This window comes from Dunckerocampus dactyliophorus, chromosome 6 (genome assembly GCF_027744805.1).
Source record: "Dunckerocampus dactyliophorus isolate RoL2022-P2 chromosome 6, RoL_Ddac_1.1, whole genome shotgun sequence".
Classification (NCBI taxonomy): domain Eukaryota; kingdom Metazoa; phylum Chordata; class Actinopteri; order Syngnathiformes; family Syngnathidae; genus Dunckerocampus; species Dunckerocampus dactyliophorus.
Window position 1 is genome coordinate 30,963,887 of NC_072824.1, and position 15,044 is coordinate 30,978,930.

At 43.5% G+C, this 15,044-nt stretch overlaps 2 protein-coding genes across 5 annotated transcripts; both read right to left on the reverse strand.

The window, feature by feature from the left end:
* Window positions 1-1,971: 1,971 nt before the first annotated feature.
* unc93b1 (unc-93 homolog B1, TLR signaling regulator) lies at window positions 1,972-13,113 on the reverse strand. Of its 3 annotated transcripts, none has more exons than XM_054778058.1 (13): window positions 12,967-13,113; window positions 9,718-9,834; window positions 9,460-9,601; window positions 9,238-9,391; window positions 8,990-9,151; window positions 7,308-7,437; window positions 6,962-7,055; window positions 6,450-6,574; window positions 5,627-5,809; window positions 5,272-5,545; window positions 5,068-5,189; window positions 3,843-3,965; window positions 1,972-3,676 (listed from the first exon to the last, which is right to left on the reverse strand). In XM_054778058.1, exons 2-13 carry the CDS (start codon window positions 9,832-9,834, stop codon window positions 3,416-3,418), a joined length of 1,887 nt encoding a protein of 628 aa, XP_054634033.1. In that variant the 5' UTR covers window positions 12,967-13,113; the 3' UTR covers window positions 1,972-3,415. The 3 variants fall into 3 exon arrangements, with proteins under 3 accessions (XP_054634033.1, XP_054634032.1, XP_054634031.1); XM_054778057.1 differs by lacking the exon at window positions 12,967-13,113 and adding an exon at window positions 12,526-12,658; XM_054778056.1 differs by lacking the exon at window positions 12,967-13,113 and adding an exon at window positions 11,897-12,453.
* Window positions 9,718-14,663, reverse strand: timm10 (translocase of inner mitochondrial membrane 10 homolog (yeast)). Of its 2 annotated transcripts, XR_008570596.1 has the most exons (3): window positions 14,440-14,663; window positions 12,967-13,224; window positions 9,718-9,834 (listed from the first exon to the last, which is right to left on the reverse strand). XR_008570596.1 is itself a non-coding variant. In XM_054778059.1 (2 exons), the coding sequence occupies exons 1-2, from the start codon at window positions 14,508-14,510 to the stop codon at window positions 13,029-13,031; spliced, it is 267 nt and encodes an 88-aa protein (XP_054634034.1). In that variant the 5' UTR covers window positions 14,511-14,663; the 3' UTR covers window positions 12,614-13,028. The 2 variants fall into 2 exon arrangements, 1 of the variants encoding a protein (XP_054634034.1); XM_054778059.1 differs by lacking the exon at window positions 9,718-9,834 and having other exon boundaries at window positions 12,614-13,224.
* Window positions 14,664-15,044: the final 381 nt, after the last annotated feature.

Below are 15,044 nucleotides of genomic sequence, written 5' to 3' on the forward strand. Positions count from 1 at the left end.
GGCTCAACCACTGATACAATGCTGTGTGTGTGTGTGTGTGTGTGTGTGTGCGTGTGTGTGCGTGTGTGTGCGTGTGTGTCAGACACAGAGAGAGATTGTGCACCATATCATGTGGACCGCAAAGTAAAAGTCTGTGTCCTACGTCCTTGGTAAGTCTTTGGCAGCTGAAATTGACTCCTCAACTCCTCCTCAACTCCTCTGAGGTTCCTGCATGCCAGCGTTGCCAAATGACTTCTGACTTTGCGTGGATTTTACTGACCTAAGCTGAAAAAACACTTTCTTTTCAATACTTTCCAAGCGTTGTGTCACGAGCGGCTTTCTGTTCCGGCGCCCGTGTTTGGTCTTCCTGGGGGCGGAGCCCGATGGCACGCGAGAAGGACTTCCCTTTACGCGTGGAGCGGGTCTGGAACCATGCTTCTTACACTCGTACGCGCCTGGCAGTTGGTCCTCCAGAGAAACTGGAGTGTTCTAAAACTTTTGAGCGGTAGCGTACAAGCAAGCACTGGCTCTGTGGGGTGGCCATCTGCCACGAGCAGTTTGGCAGAGTGGAGGGGCAGAGGGTGGATAGAGAGGGGAAATAGAAGGGGTTTAGCGACCAGGGCAGGGATGAGAGAACGACGCAACGGCGAAAGCGGTTCACCAACAACAACGAGCAGATGAACGTGAAGGTGCAATGGTGCCCTTGTCGACTGCTTCTCCGGGGGCTGGGGGCACCAACCACTGGGGAGAGAGTCAAAGGGTTCGTCAGGTTGCCAGATTCACAGCAAAAGTCAACTTCACCAAACCGTACACGAGTAAAAACAACAGCACTTTAACTCTTCCACCCTCCGTACAAAAGAACATCTCAAAGACGCGTAAAACAGTCAAAAGGGATCATTTTAACTCCAGCAAAGCATGCTGGGAAATGCGTAACCTGCCCACTCCACAGCTGCAAACTCCTCCGGGTTCCACGGAAAGTAGAAATTTCAAGCAAGAATGAACGGACACGAAAAAAATGCACATTTCTGCCTCCTGGCTGAAAAAGAAAGACATAATTAAAAGAAATAGAGACGCCATATCTCTAAATCAAAAGAAATAATTATTGTTTTAAAAGATATAAAATTATCATTATGAGGAGAAAATTTACGAGAGGAAAGTTGAAATGAAATAGTTGAAAAAAAAAATGGGAAAAAAAATCATAATGGAATGAAGAACAAAAGTCGCAATTTTCCAAGAATAAACTCATATTATTATGGAAAAAAGTCGATTTTCGTAGCATTTCGGCCCGATTGCAAGGCTGGAATGCAGTTCTTTCTTGGGCTCCATATAGCGTCTTAGCTCAATATCACAGTGGCCCCTGCATCCTTTCATTTTTCAGTAGGTGGCCCTCGCTGGAAAAAGTTTGGACACCCCTGTGTGAGACTAATTGCCGAAACAGTTCTACCGATACTGTACTTATGTTAGGACGCCCAACAATAATTCAATCAACAGACATCACTTGTAACCGTTGCAAACTGTGTCTAACTGCAACCTTTAAAACGGAACCCGTGTGTGACGTGATCGAAATGACGGAAGCTAAGATATTTAACGCTGCCTGATTTATTCCATACTGACAATTTTGCTGAGCCCAAATTCAGGGCAGTTGAACGTCCGGTATTTGCATCCATCCAGCCGAGGTGACGGACAACATGCAAACAAAAAGACAAACACATTCCAAACCCATCCCTGGTGGGGTCATCAAGGATTATTAAGACCCCTTAACAAGCCACATTTAGGGACACGCTAGAACGCCATCCAGTTGTGGTGATGACACGAAGGTCAGTGACCTCCACGAATGCGGGCTAATGCATAAGTCGGACATGCACATGGCTTCACAAAAGAGCCCAATCGTTACATTGTTGGCAATTTGGAGTTGCTATGGCAACATGAGATTTAGCAATTTGGAATTTTGTACAGCTCCTCTTGAGATGAAGACACATTGACCCAACACTCTTATTCTTATTCTCTCTGACGCCTTTGTGACAGATACGTCATTTATTGCCAAGCTTGTACAAAATTCTAAAAACCCAATGCAACATGCCAAGAAACGGAAATCAGCTGTGGTCTGCAAGCGGCCCCTGAACCACACTTTGGACACCCCTGGTCCGAATCCCCAATCAGGCCAACTTTGGACTTTTCTTTAACGTGCCGCTTGGAACCGGATATCATCTTCTTACAAACGACGGCTCTGCCTCTCACATGCGAAACACGCATGATTTTGGATGTAAGGGTAACCCGAAGAGGACACACACGAGCCAAGTCACGTCTCACACACGCACGCACACACACGCACGCACACACACACGCACGCACACACACACGCACGCACACGAGAGTTCACATTTTTTACATAACCAAGATCTTAAAAGTCCAGCATGTAATGACAAACCTCTCTTCCAGTACCTGGACTGCATTTGAAAGCATTTTCCCACCATGTTGTCGTTAAATGCCAGCAGGATTCAATATTCCTGGCATCGCTCACCGTGTGTCATAGTCGCAATATAGCGCCGTGCCAACATTAGCACGTAGCATCGCGTCAAAGCTGCTAGTTCCATCAAAGCCACATGAGTGCATACTTTGGAACAGGGGTGTCTAAAATGTGGCCGAGGGGTCATTTGAGGCCCCCAGTCCATTTTTTTCTTGGCCTGCATGACACATTCTAAAAAAAAAAAATTGAGGGGGGGATGCGAAAATACAAAAAGTTGAAATGTCGATGCAAGTAGCATACAGTATATAGAACTTTGTGGTCACAAAATTAAAAACATCCAAATGGCCCCCTTAGCATCCTTTTTGTGGTGAAACTCTTTTGGACAGAACGACTCTGAGCCCAATCATGAAATGTGTTTGGAGACACTTTGTCATTCATTAACATGAGAAAGTGTCTCCAAACTTTTTAACGTGATCAGAAAGTGTCTCCAAACTTATGAATGACTCTTACTGCTGACAGTCAAAAGTTAGGAGACGCTTTCTCCTGTTAGTGAATGAAAAAGTGTCTCCAAATTTATGAATGACTCTTACTGCTCACAGTCAAAAGTTGGTAGACACTTTCTCACCACGTTCAAAAGTTTGGAGACGCTTTCTCATATTAGTGAATGACAAAGTGTCTCCAAACTTATGAATGTTACTGCTGACAGTCAAAGGTTTGGAGACACTTTCTCACGTTAGTGAGAAAGTGTCTCCAAACTCATGACTCTTACTGCTCACAGTCAAAAGTTCGTCCATTAAAATGCCCTCTTGATACAACAGCTGCCATATTTGGTGAATTCCCTGTCCCCTTTCATCTGAATCCCTGCTGTGAAGCTAATTTTGGCTTTAAAAACAGCCTAATTATGATCCCAAATTTTATGAAGGATGCAAGGCGATACTGTTCACCCGCTTTCTCTTATTTGAATTTCCGTCACCCTCTCTGGGCCTCCATCACGTGGTCGTCCTCCTCTCTGCGCTGCTGACCCTCTGCCCTCTTCCTCCTGGCCCTGAGTGAGTCAGCTCCTGCAGCCCCGCCATCCTGGCGCTCGTCCTCCATGTCCTCCGCTCCCATCTCGTTCGCCAACTGCTCCTCTTCCTCGATGTGCTCCACATCCTTTTCGTCATCCTCCTCGCTTTTCTCCGAGTCTGACTCATCCGAATTGCCTTCTTCCAGGTAGCGATAGCCTTTCACCTGCGGACACAAATGACATCATTCCTGCAGGGCGGGAAGGGACGTGGCGTATGATAACGTGCTACAACCTCAACCTGCAAAAAAAAAAAGCATTTTTTGACGCTTTGAACATTTAACAAGGCACCACAACCTCAATCACTCAGATGTTTCATGTCAGTCTGGTCACCTTGTGCCTCGGTCGAGGGATGCGGGGCAGTCTGTGGCGCACTTTCTTCGCCAGGCGGCGTTCCATCACCCAGTAGCAGTAGCAAGCTAGCAGTAAAGTTGCCAACAGGATGGCAAGTTTGGCCTTGGCATTTTTTTGAGAGAAGAAAGGAAAGATGGCTGTTTATTTACTACAGATCATGTATCTTTGTTCATCTATCTCGTGACAGCCACACGCAAAACAATTCGGTGCTCTTCCACTAGATGGCAGAAGTTGGACACCCTGATGGCAAGGCTCTGTTTGAAATGATCATTATTCGATTTTACAGCATTTGACGTCAATATCGCAGGTCACTATGAACAGGGGTTGTCGTCTGTGAAACAACGGAACATATTCTCTTAAGGGTGTTTGGTGGTGTAGGGGGCGGACCCGGACAGACCTGGGAGACCCAAACGTATGCTGTTTATTCACAGATGACGTGGTCCTGATGGCCTCATCAGCCTGTGACCTTCAGCGTTCACTGGGGAGGTTCACAGCTGAGTGTGAAGCATCTGGGAAGCATCAGACCTCCAAATCTGAGGCCATGGTTACGTTCCTACCCTCCCCTATGGTCATGAGCTTGGGTAGTGACTGAAAGAACGATATCGCGGGCACAAGCGGCGGAAGGGAGGCGCTCGGAGTAAAGCATCAAGAGGAGCCAGTTGAGGTGGCCCTGGCATCGAGTCCAGATGCCTACTAGACGCCTCCTTGGTGAGGTGTTTGGGCCATGCCCAGCTGGGAGGAGGTCCCCAGGTAGACCGAGGAGGGATCATGTCTCACACCTGCTCTTGGATTGCCTCAATGTCCCCTCGAAGGAACTGGAGTAGTTTGGGCTTCCCTGCTGCTGCCCTGCGACACGGACCCAGGTAAGAGGAAGGAAACGGATGTGTGGATGGATAATTAAAATTAATATTCATTTTTTTGTATTGTATTGTAATATCTATATTATTGCATATATTTTTATCAATGAATCAATAATTCAACTAAGCTTTTTGGTCTGTATTATATGTGTACATTATGCACACACTTTAGGGACATACTGTACATTTAGTATGAAATTCGGCAGCTTTCTTTCTCCAGATGTGCTACGTTTTTCGCATATTTCGTGTGGATTTAAGCCACACGCTTCCACTGTGTGACATTAAAAAAAGATATGGCGTCTCTAAACACTCAAGCACACAGCCGCACATACACCAGCGTCACGTACCCTCATCGGCAGCTCTGACCAGAGGTACACTATGAAGATGGCAATGGCCTGCAACCAGTGATAGATGGTGTAGACAAAGTCCAGGCGTTCTTTCTCCTCAGCATACAAAATACCAAGCACGACTGGCACAAAAAACACACACACATTAAAAAAAGTGACTACGGTGCTGCACAGCACATCCACACAATCTCATTTGCGACTTACTGCTGACTCCAGTCTTGTTCAGGGCAGTGCCGAGCCCCCACAGGATGGAGATCACCAGCAGAGGGCCCTCGTACATCAGGTTTTGAGGCGTTGGGGAAAAAACCATGAGGACCAGCAGCAGCACAAAATGCACGGCGGCGCCTGCCGTCAGACACGTCCATCGCGGGAGGCGCAGAAGGCTGAGGGAGAGGGACGAGAAAACGGAGCAAGAAAATCCATAGACGGCGATGAGGAGCCACAGCTTTTTTAGACCCAGGGTGCAGACGCCGTAGGACTGCAAGGCAGGAAATAAGGAATCCTAGTATGACTCTGACACGGTGGGAAATTCACATGGAATTTCGAAGACAGCACTCACCAAAGACAGTCCGGTGATGGCAAAGAGGATTTCGAGTCCGCTGTAGATGAAGAAAGGGCAGAGCAGCCGTAGGCGGTAGTCCCTGAGGTGCTTGAAAGGAAGCTGGAAGATATTTCCCCAGCCGATACTGCGGAGGTCAATCTCCTCTGTCGGGCGGTGGGCAGCGCCACACAGCACGAGGAACTGAATTAATGGCGGAAAAAAGGTGAAAAGCTAACACCTACGCTGCAATGCCCTCCGCTGGTACCAAGCTACATTATGTCAAATCAGCATCCTTGACTGGGGAAACATGGGTTCGTAATAGTTGACCTACAGGTTTTAGTCCAGTCCTCATGGGCTTCCATACTCTTTTGGATTGATTTGGAAGAATGGAATGATGATACAGTCATCCCTCCCACTGGAAGCAAATGTTATGTATTTTTGTCTAAATTAAGCATTTGTTGGAAATGTGCTACTATATCAATACATTTGACCTTGAACTTGACCTTGACATGATAGCTCATGATTGGCTCCTGTCAAATGAAAAGCTGACTGGTCGTCACGGACTCGTGCGCGCCGTAATACGCCATTTTATAACGTGGACACGTGGCTGATACGCCCGTGCAGCTCATGCACTGGAATTCACGCTATAGTGGCTGCTTCCTGGCGTTGGACACTTTCGGACACTCTGACATAAAAACCCTTACAGCTCTTCTCAACAAGCAACGGGTGCTGCTGTGAACCCCCTGCCTCTTAAAAATGACGTGCACGTGCGTCGCTGCCAGTTATGCCAATCAGACCACGGCGCCACAAGTAGAATGCAGGTCCGTGTCGGAGCACTTACAATGATCATGGAAAGGAAGGCGAAGCCCATGAGAACGCTCTCCACTTTGATCAGCAGCATGGAGCTTGGGAGATTTCTCAGCACGGTGGTATTAAATCCAGGAATCACACCTCGGATTGTGGCTCCTGGTGGGACACACAACACCACGTTCAATTCCAGCCTAGGCAGGCTAGAGAGCGACCACTGCTAGCACACCGTTATTCCTCTGAAAGTGTAACAATCTACTGTTAAGGTGGATACATAAGGATTTCCATAAGCGGCACCAGAACACGCCAGGCCGCAGGTCTACGATCCACTTGGTAGTCACATCGTTAGACCTTTCATGGACAAACAGGCGAAGGGTGTCAACTGACAAGTAGGCCTGGCAGACCCAAACCAATAGTGAGGGCGCGCTGGGGACGTCTGGCAGAGTCTCCCGTTCGGCATTTCTTATGTCATGTTTATCTCATTTTACAGCGAGGCTTCCATTGTGTCGGGTACGCCGTGTTTCAGAGGACCAAGGGTGACTTTACCACATTTATGGACGTTGCAGAGAACGTGGTCGCTGTCTTGCAGGTAGCCGTTGAGGGTGAAGCACATGGGGAACTCCGCAAAGATGAAGCTCAGCTGGTGGGAAAGACAGAAGAGCCACAGAAATAAAGAGTTTTTGTGTCTTGTCCATCAGTGACGGCATATTGTTCATGAATGTGGGGAATTAGCGCCCCCCTGTGGCACAGCCCACTTTATTATCACTCGACAGTCTTGTCTAATCAAACCAACAAAACAATGAATGTGGTATGCTCACAATGAGATCATTGAGGCCTTTCAAATTACTTGTTTTTGTCTGCTGTAAGAATATGTTGCATTTTTTTTACTCACATGGAAGATGAGACTGAAGACTGAGTGGAAGATGATGATGTATTTGTGGCACGCCCCTTTTGGGATCTTCTTCTGGTCCTGCACATGCTCTTCCTTGTAGTTGACGTATTCGTAGTACTGCTGTGCCATCCTGCGTGTGTGACGGCAGGACATGACTGCAGCAAACCTTACTGGCGAAGCGTCAGCATCATTCCAAAACAACGGAATTCTCGTCAAATTAAAGCTGTTTTTTCCCCAAATTATTTCAACATTTTCTTCTCGTAGTTATGACTTTGTTCCCATAATATTTTGACTTTATTCCTGTAATATTCTAACTTTTTCCCCAGCCAAATTTTTGCCAAAATTACAACTTTAAATAAATTAAAAAACACCTTTTTTCTTGAATATTTCAACCTCATGCTACTAAATTTATTACATTATTTTTCCTTGTAATCTTGTAAAATTATGACCTGTTTTCGTTAGATTTTTCTCTAAATATTCTCTTCATATTTAGACATTTTTTGGGGGGGAGGTTGTGTCTTTTTTTGCTTGTTTAATTTATTTTATTTAATAGCTCTTGACATTCCAATTATAATGTTAAATCCTCCTGAGATATTAAAGTTTATTGCTTTTGATATGATGTACTCGCATATAATTCATGAAAAAAGTGGTCTCAAAAATTTTGCCAATAATATCGATTATCAACAATAATTATACTTTGTAGGACAATTATAGTCCAGCAAAATGTGTTATCGTGACAGGCCTACTAAGACATTATACACAGTATAGTTCAAGAAAACACTGCATTTCAGCTTTGTGATTGGTGAAAGGCTACTAAATTACATATTATTTTTACCTATAGTATTACGGGTGTATTCTTGTAAAATTGTGACTTTTTTCTCATTCAATTAGTTGTTTTCTCTTAATATTTTGACTTTATTCTCTTAAAATTAAAGCTGTTTTTTTCCCCATTTTTTGCTGTTTTTTCCCAATTATTTAAACTTGCTATTTGTAAATTTTTATGACTTTATTCCGATAATATTTTGACTTTATTTCGGTTATAGTCCAACTTTTTCCCCAACCTTCTTTGTTTTGTTTGTTTCTCATAACATTATGACTCTAAATTTAAAAAAAATTATTGAATATTTCAACCTCATGCTACTAAATGTACTACTACATTATTTTTCCTTATATTATTGTAAAATTACAACTTTTTTCGTTAGATTTTTCTCTAAATATTCTCTTCATATTTAGACTTTTTTTTTTTAATTTAGCCATATTTTGACTTTTTTGGTGGTGGCTATAGGGGTGTTATTTCATGTCTCAAGGGCTCTAATAATGTTAAAAACCATATTTAAAAACAGGTTTTCTATGATCAAACTCGCAAACTATTCTATTTATAAATAAGGAATCCTACTTCCACTCATCACGATCGGGTCTGGAAGCAATTAATTACTATAATGGTGCACGGCATCGCCAATACAGGCTATATCATTATTTGGTATCGGATCCATAACAAAATTTTGCAGTATCGGCCGCCCCTGGGCGGAGACGTAAGCTCCTTGCAGATCCTCATGTAGCGAGCACACCTCGCTATATTCCACGTTCTGCTCGTCAGTCCTGAAAGTTTAACTCCAGTCTCGTGGAACTTCTCCCACAGCCCTCGAACGTCCAGGACGATGCCTGTTTTTCACCTTTCTCACCTCGTGATGTAGTTTCCGAGGGAGGCCCACAAAGGCACGATGGCCACACCGATGGCGACGGCGGAGGGAACCAAAGTGTAGTAGCGCTCCCAGTAATTGGTGGAGACGAAAAAGGCGTAGATTCCTGAAGCCAGGAACATCATCCACTTTGTTCCGAGAAACCTGAGATGAAGGTTTACACACATTAGCAGGGGTCTGACTTAAATGTGTGTGTGTGTGTGTGTGTGTGTGTGTGTGTGTGTGTGTACCTGATGAGAACAGGTGTATAAAGCAGGCCTACTACGGGTGTGACGTTGATGCCCCTCTGCATCATCCGATCAATGTTCTCCAGACCCAGGTTGCTGTACTTGACTTCCCGATAGGTCATGTCATAATGGAGGATCAGCTGCATCTGCAGCAACCCTGGAGGACGCACATCGCCGATGTGGAACGTGCACGCTCACCTCCCTCAAGCAAACACAAGTACTCACCCATGTACACGCTGTACACCATCATGGCTCCAATACTGGCTGCAACCACATTTTTGATGACTCCTAATCTCTTCCGTCTGTAGTATTTTCTCTCCTCCTCTTCCTCGTTGTATTCCGCCTGCGGGCCCAGAAACTCCTCCATCTTTGGCAAACAGAAACAGAATTTTTAAATATTATTAAAAGCAGCAAATGATATTTTAAAATGAATGACATTTTTTAAATCATTGGAAAGCGGAATGATCACATCAGAATTGTCACCTGGCCCTGCATGTTCTCTTCCTGCCCCACATCCAGCATTTCATTCAGGGGTCCATTGGGAAGCTCTATAATCTGATCAGCATCTTGAAACTCCTGCTGGACGTCCATTGCTGACATCTGGTGGACGAAAAGCAGTATTACACACACCGTGGAACCTTGGCTAGCGTCGTTAGAATTCGCTCCAGAAGGTTGGGCTCTAACCGAATCCATTTTCCCCATAAGAAATCTACGGCGGAGTATTAGGGCCACATTGAAAAAAAAAACAAAAAACTTTGAGCTTTCGGGAAAAAAGCCGTAAATTCACGAGAATAAAGTTGTCAATTTACAAGAATAAAGTTGGAAAATTACGAGGAAAAGAAGTCATACATTCACGAGAAAAAAGTTGTCAATTTACAAGACTGAAGTCGTAAATTTACAAGAATAAAATCATAAATTTACAAGAATAAAGTCATAAATTTACAAGAATAAAGACGGAAAATTATGAGGAAAAAAGTCATAAATTGACGAGAAAAAAGTTGTAAATTTACAAGAATAAAGTTATAAATTAGGACAGAAATAAGTACAATTTCCTTAAGTATGCATTTTTTATTTTACTAATAATAAAACTAATAATAAAACAGTGATAATTTAGTAATTCATTAATTTTTTGGGGGAAAAATGCAATATAGCGAGGGGTTACTGTACAGCAGTGATCACCAACATTTTTCAGACCAAGATCCCTGGTCTTGGCCGGCCGCAAACATGTGCAAGATCTATCTATCTATCTATCTATCTATCTATCTATCTGTCTATCTATCTATCTATATATACACAGTATATATATATATGCAGTATATATGTATATTGGTGCTGTCAAATGATTAATTGAAGTGATGTCTGAAATATGCCCATATTTTACTGTATTTTATTGAAAGAAAGATAAATTACATATTTGCATGTATTAACAGCTCCAAATGAACTGAAAATAGATAGAATGACAAAAGATACCACACGTCTTAAAAAATCCATTTACCTATCTAATTTAACACTAGTTTCTTTAATAGTAGCAGAACACTTGAACAACACTTTAACGTGTTTCCCCAATGTAGTGCTCTTTGCATTCCTCATCTTTACAGTGGATGGAATAGACCACATTGCTTTGTTTCTGGTTTGGAGCCTTGTCTTTAGGATGCACTAGTTTTTGTCTCAGGGTATTTACTGGTTTGAAATAGGTAGGAATTTTGTGTTGCCATAAGATCCTCTGGAGTTTTTCGGAGACCCACGCTACATAAGGGACTACCACTCTTCTCCTTTTTGCTTCTGTGGGCTTTTGGGTTTCTTTCCCTACGCTCTTCTTTTGACATTTGTTAAAATGTAAGGAACTAATAGAAGGAGGGTGTTGGCACACCAATTCTGCCCACTCTTACTGTATTTAAGGCCTAGGCTACCAGCACTTATTAGTTCGCTGACAAAGCTCTTCGGATGAGGAGCGAAACGTCCGACACCTTCTTCACAGAAGTACAGATGACGTCTCAAGAAGCCTTTTCCTCAGTGAGATGTGGCATTAATTAGGCTGACACCTGCGGTTGGCAGTTTTGGGGACTGGGCTCCTGAGCTTGCGGGTTGTGTGCCTGGAGGGCGGCGAGGCATACGGGCGTGTTGAGTGGTCAAAATGTGCCTGTTGGTCGCTCTCCGGGAGGGGAGGGCACAGATGCAACACATTTTCCCCCAATATTGAAAGTCCCAAAGCTCGACGGGTTGGTGACCCTTGCTGTACAGTAATCTGACAATGCGTTCAGGGAATGTGCTTTTACTGCCATCTAGTGTCTACTTGTCAGTTAGGTTTTGTTACTGTGTGAAACATGAATGTCCCTCATCTTCAGGTAAATTTCCACTTTTTTTCCTCAAATGCAAATACCGACAGATAAACAAACACGAACACTTGTGAAAAATAAACACTCTAGACCTGGAAAATTCGATCGTTTCCTCTTTAGTATCGATCCAATACTGATACAGCCACTGGTATCAATGAATAGTTGATGTAGATAGATTTAAATGAAATGATGAAATTGTGATCTCACACTAAAAGTTTATTTCCACCAATCATACTTTCCTACACACAGGTACTTTGTAACCTCCGTTAATGAAGAACGTTGAATCATCCATATTAGCAAATAAGGCTAGCGTTACAGCGACTTACCGTGTCCGTCGTGGGACAAACAGTGTCCTAGCTTGTCCACGTGAAATAAACAAGCAGTACTAAAACCCTGATTAACCAGACTTCCCTTTTCCATGTAGAAGAGCAGGTATCATTAAAGTACTTTCACGGGGAACCGAAAGTGACTTTTTTCACTTCCTCCCCATCTGCCGTTCGTGTTTGTCTTAAAGGTACACGGACACCTTTGTTATCGGCAACAACCGCTTTAATTTCCGCTACAGATTACGACTATCACTCATATTACATCTGGTGTGATGAAAATCTTTATTCGTTTAACACGGGAGCACTGCAGTCGAGTGCAGTTTGGCTAAAAGACACAAACAGTCCAAAAAACATGAGAACGACACAAGAATGACAAACGAGTAAAGTCGACGTTGAAGGAAATCATGTACTGTATAAACTCCTCACTTGTCTCATTGTGTACAACACAATACAACGTTATCTGCAGTGATGAGAAAATGACTTGTAAGAAGTAATTAGTAATAGTAACCTTCTCCTACAAGTAATAACGTAATTACTTTACAAAAAGTTCTTTTTTTTAAGAATAACCTTAAAATATCTTAAGTATACCTTGAGAGCTTACCATATCAGTGCATGTGCACGTCAAATACCTGCTCGTGTTTCCTGCTGTCCCTGAACGCATCTCACGTGTGATTGGTGGAGATTGAGGAAGCGTTGTGTGGGTGCGGAGAGCATGAAAAAAAAAAAAAAAAAAAAAATAGACCGTTAGACTCAATAATAAGCCGCCACATTTCACTGTCTGTAAAGGTAACGGCGCTGTAACGTTTGAAACAGTATTTCATTCGATTCCCACGTATGTTACTCCCAACAGTCGGTTATATGTCTCAAACTAATCATTCCTCATTTGGCTTTCAAAACCAGGCAATGTTTCACATTTCAAGTCCTCTGAAAGTCAAATGAAACGAGGACACGTCCCGTGCTCCCTCCTCCCCCACAGGATCGGGTCAAGTTTAATATGAGTCCACTTTCTGATGGGTTTGGAAGGTCTCCTTGCATGTGCAAGTGCAGCCTACAACCTTCTCCAGCATCACCTTCAACTAACTTGTAGGAAACCACACTTGCTACTATTCCCCATCCCATTCCAGTCTTGTCTTTAGCCGCTGCCCACAGCCGCTTTCCTCATCATTTCCTCGTCCTGGACGGAGAGCTCTGTCAGCTTGCGGCCCAGCCTCTCGTGGAGGTCCAGGTACTTGGCCACGCAGCGGTCCAAGCACACACACTCGCCCTTGGTCAGATCCGCCTCTTTGTAAAGTGGGGGAACACACTTCCTGTGGCAGGCATTGGTCATGCTGGAAAGAATGGAGTACACTTGTTACAACAGAATTCAAGATTCAAGAGTTTTCAAGAATGCATTCAAGCATTCAGCATTCAAGAATGCCAGATGGCTTATATTGTAGATGGAAACGCCCATAAGTTCCACCATAATATGCACGAGCTCTTTTGGGGGTTTTGAGACGCGCGAAAGGGGGGAATTATATTGTAGAATGAGTCTTTCTGTGAATTCCAACTGCACTAAAGAAGAGGTCAACTTGACCTGAGGTTGTTTAACAGGTATAAAACAACATGTTCATAATACAATACTCCACGAAAGCTCCAACAGTTTGTTACATTAAATATAACCTGTACAGCAATGAAATGTTTTGGGATGCAGTGTTTACCACAGGACTGCAATCTATTTGGCAGTGGAGCATTAGCAAAAAAAAAAAAAAATGTGTAGAAGTACGAATGTACTTTCCTCTTTTGGTTCTTTTTGGCTATTTTTACTGTCACAGACGGTGTTTTTACATGACGAGACACGAGATTGGGTCTACAAGAACGGGCGAGATTTTAACATTACTTTTAAGAAAAGGACAATGGAAAAAAAACATGACAATATATTGCAATCTACTAATTGCATTTCTATTATGTAACCTTGCATTGCTCCTCACAAGGCTCCTCTTCTGCACTCTGTGTGTGCATGCTAAAGGCCCCGCCTTCACCCACAGAGACAAAGAGACTGTATGACTGATAAAAGAGCTCATTCTGTTCATGCCGTTGTTCTATGGAACAAAGGCACCAAGGTGTTGAAACTAATGCACTTCTCCTGCCTGTTTGGGGGTGGGAGACGAAAACAGACACACATGCACATTATATATATTGAAGTACTGAGCAAAAAGTAGTACAGTACTTGGATAAAATACACCAGAGGTGTCCAAAGCGCGGCACCACAGTTCGTGTTTATTGCAAAAATCTAATAAATTCGTTATTTTTGAGCTATATTCTTAGATATTGCGCTAATTTGCTTTGTCAGCTTTAACAGAAAGCTAAGATGTGGATGTTGTGTTGACAGTATCAGTTCATTCATTATCCAGAGCCATCTAAACAGCTTGCATACACATTGGCATTGATCATTCGACTTAAAAATACAATGTGCACTCATGTAACAGAGTAGTTTTAGATGGTTAGCTACAGCTAGCCTAGCGTGACCACTAAACCTAGCTAACGTTAGCTCGTTGGTACCTTACCGGTTGTACATATCAGCCATCATCTCCACCTCCAGCTCTGCTGCTAGCTGCTGCGCTTTCATGGGATCCATGGCAGTGTTGCAGTCCAGGTGCTCTTCAACTACAAACACAATGTCGCGGGGACCTTCTACGCTGAAAAACGACGAGGTTTCTCCCAGGTGTTTGTCTATAACCTTCAAATAAAGCGCACACACGTGCAGTCTGTTACCCTGCTACTTCCGGTGTCAATAAAGTTGGATTCAAGTGAGGCTCGGAGACAGAGCGCCCTCTGCTGTAATGTATATGTCGTGTTCAATTGGTGCCAACAATTGCAAAATAACGTACAAAAACCAAACCTGTTACCAGGAAACTACCGTATCTTGCCCTTCTTCCCCGTAGTTTAGCTTTCATGGAAAAAAAAGAATCCTCTCCAGTTCTGCCGGAGGAGCACAGCTTCCGGCCTGCTCGGTGACACTCGGGCAACATCGGTGTAACACTTCAGCCGGTAAAGTCCGGCCTTCAAAAAAAAAAAAACAAGCAAACAAAAAACGATTGCACCAGTTGGGTCTTTACGCTTCAGTTTCCCTTATTTTTCCAGTACATTTCCCTTATTTTATAATGCAAAT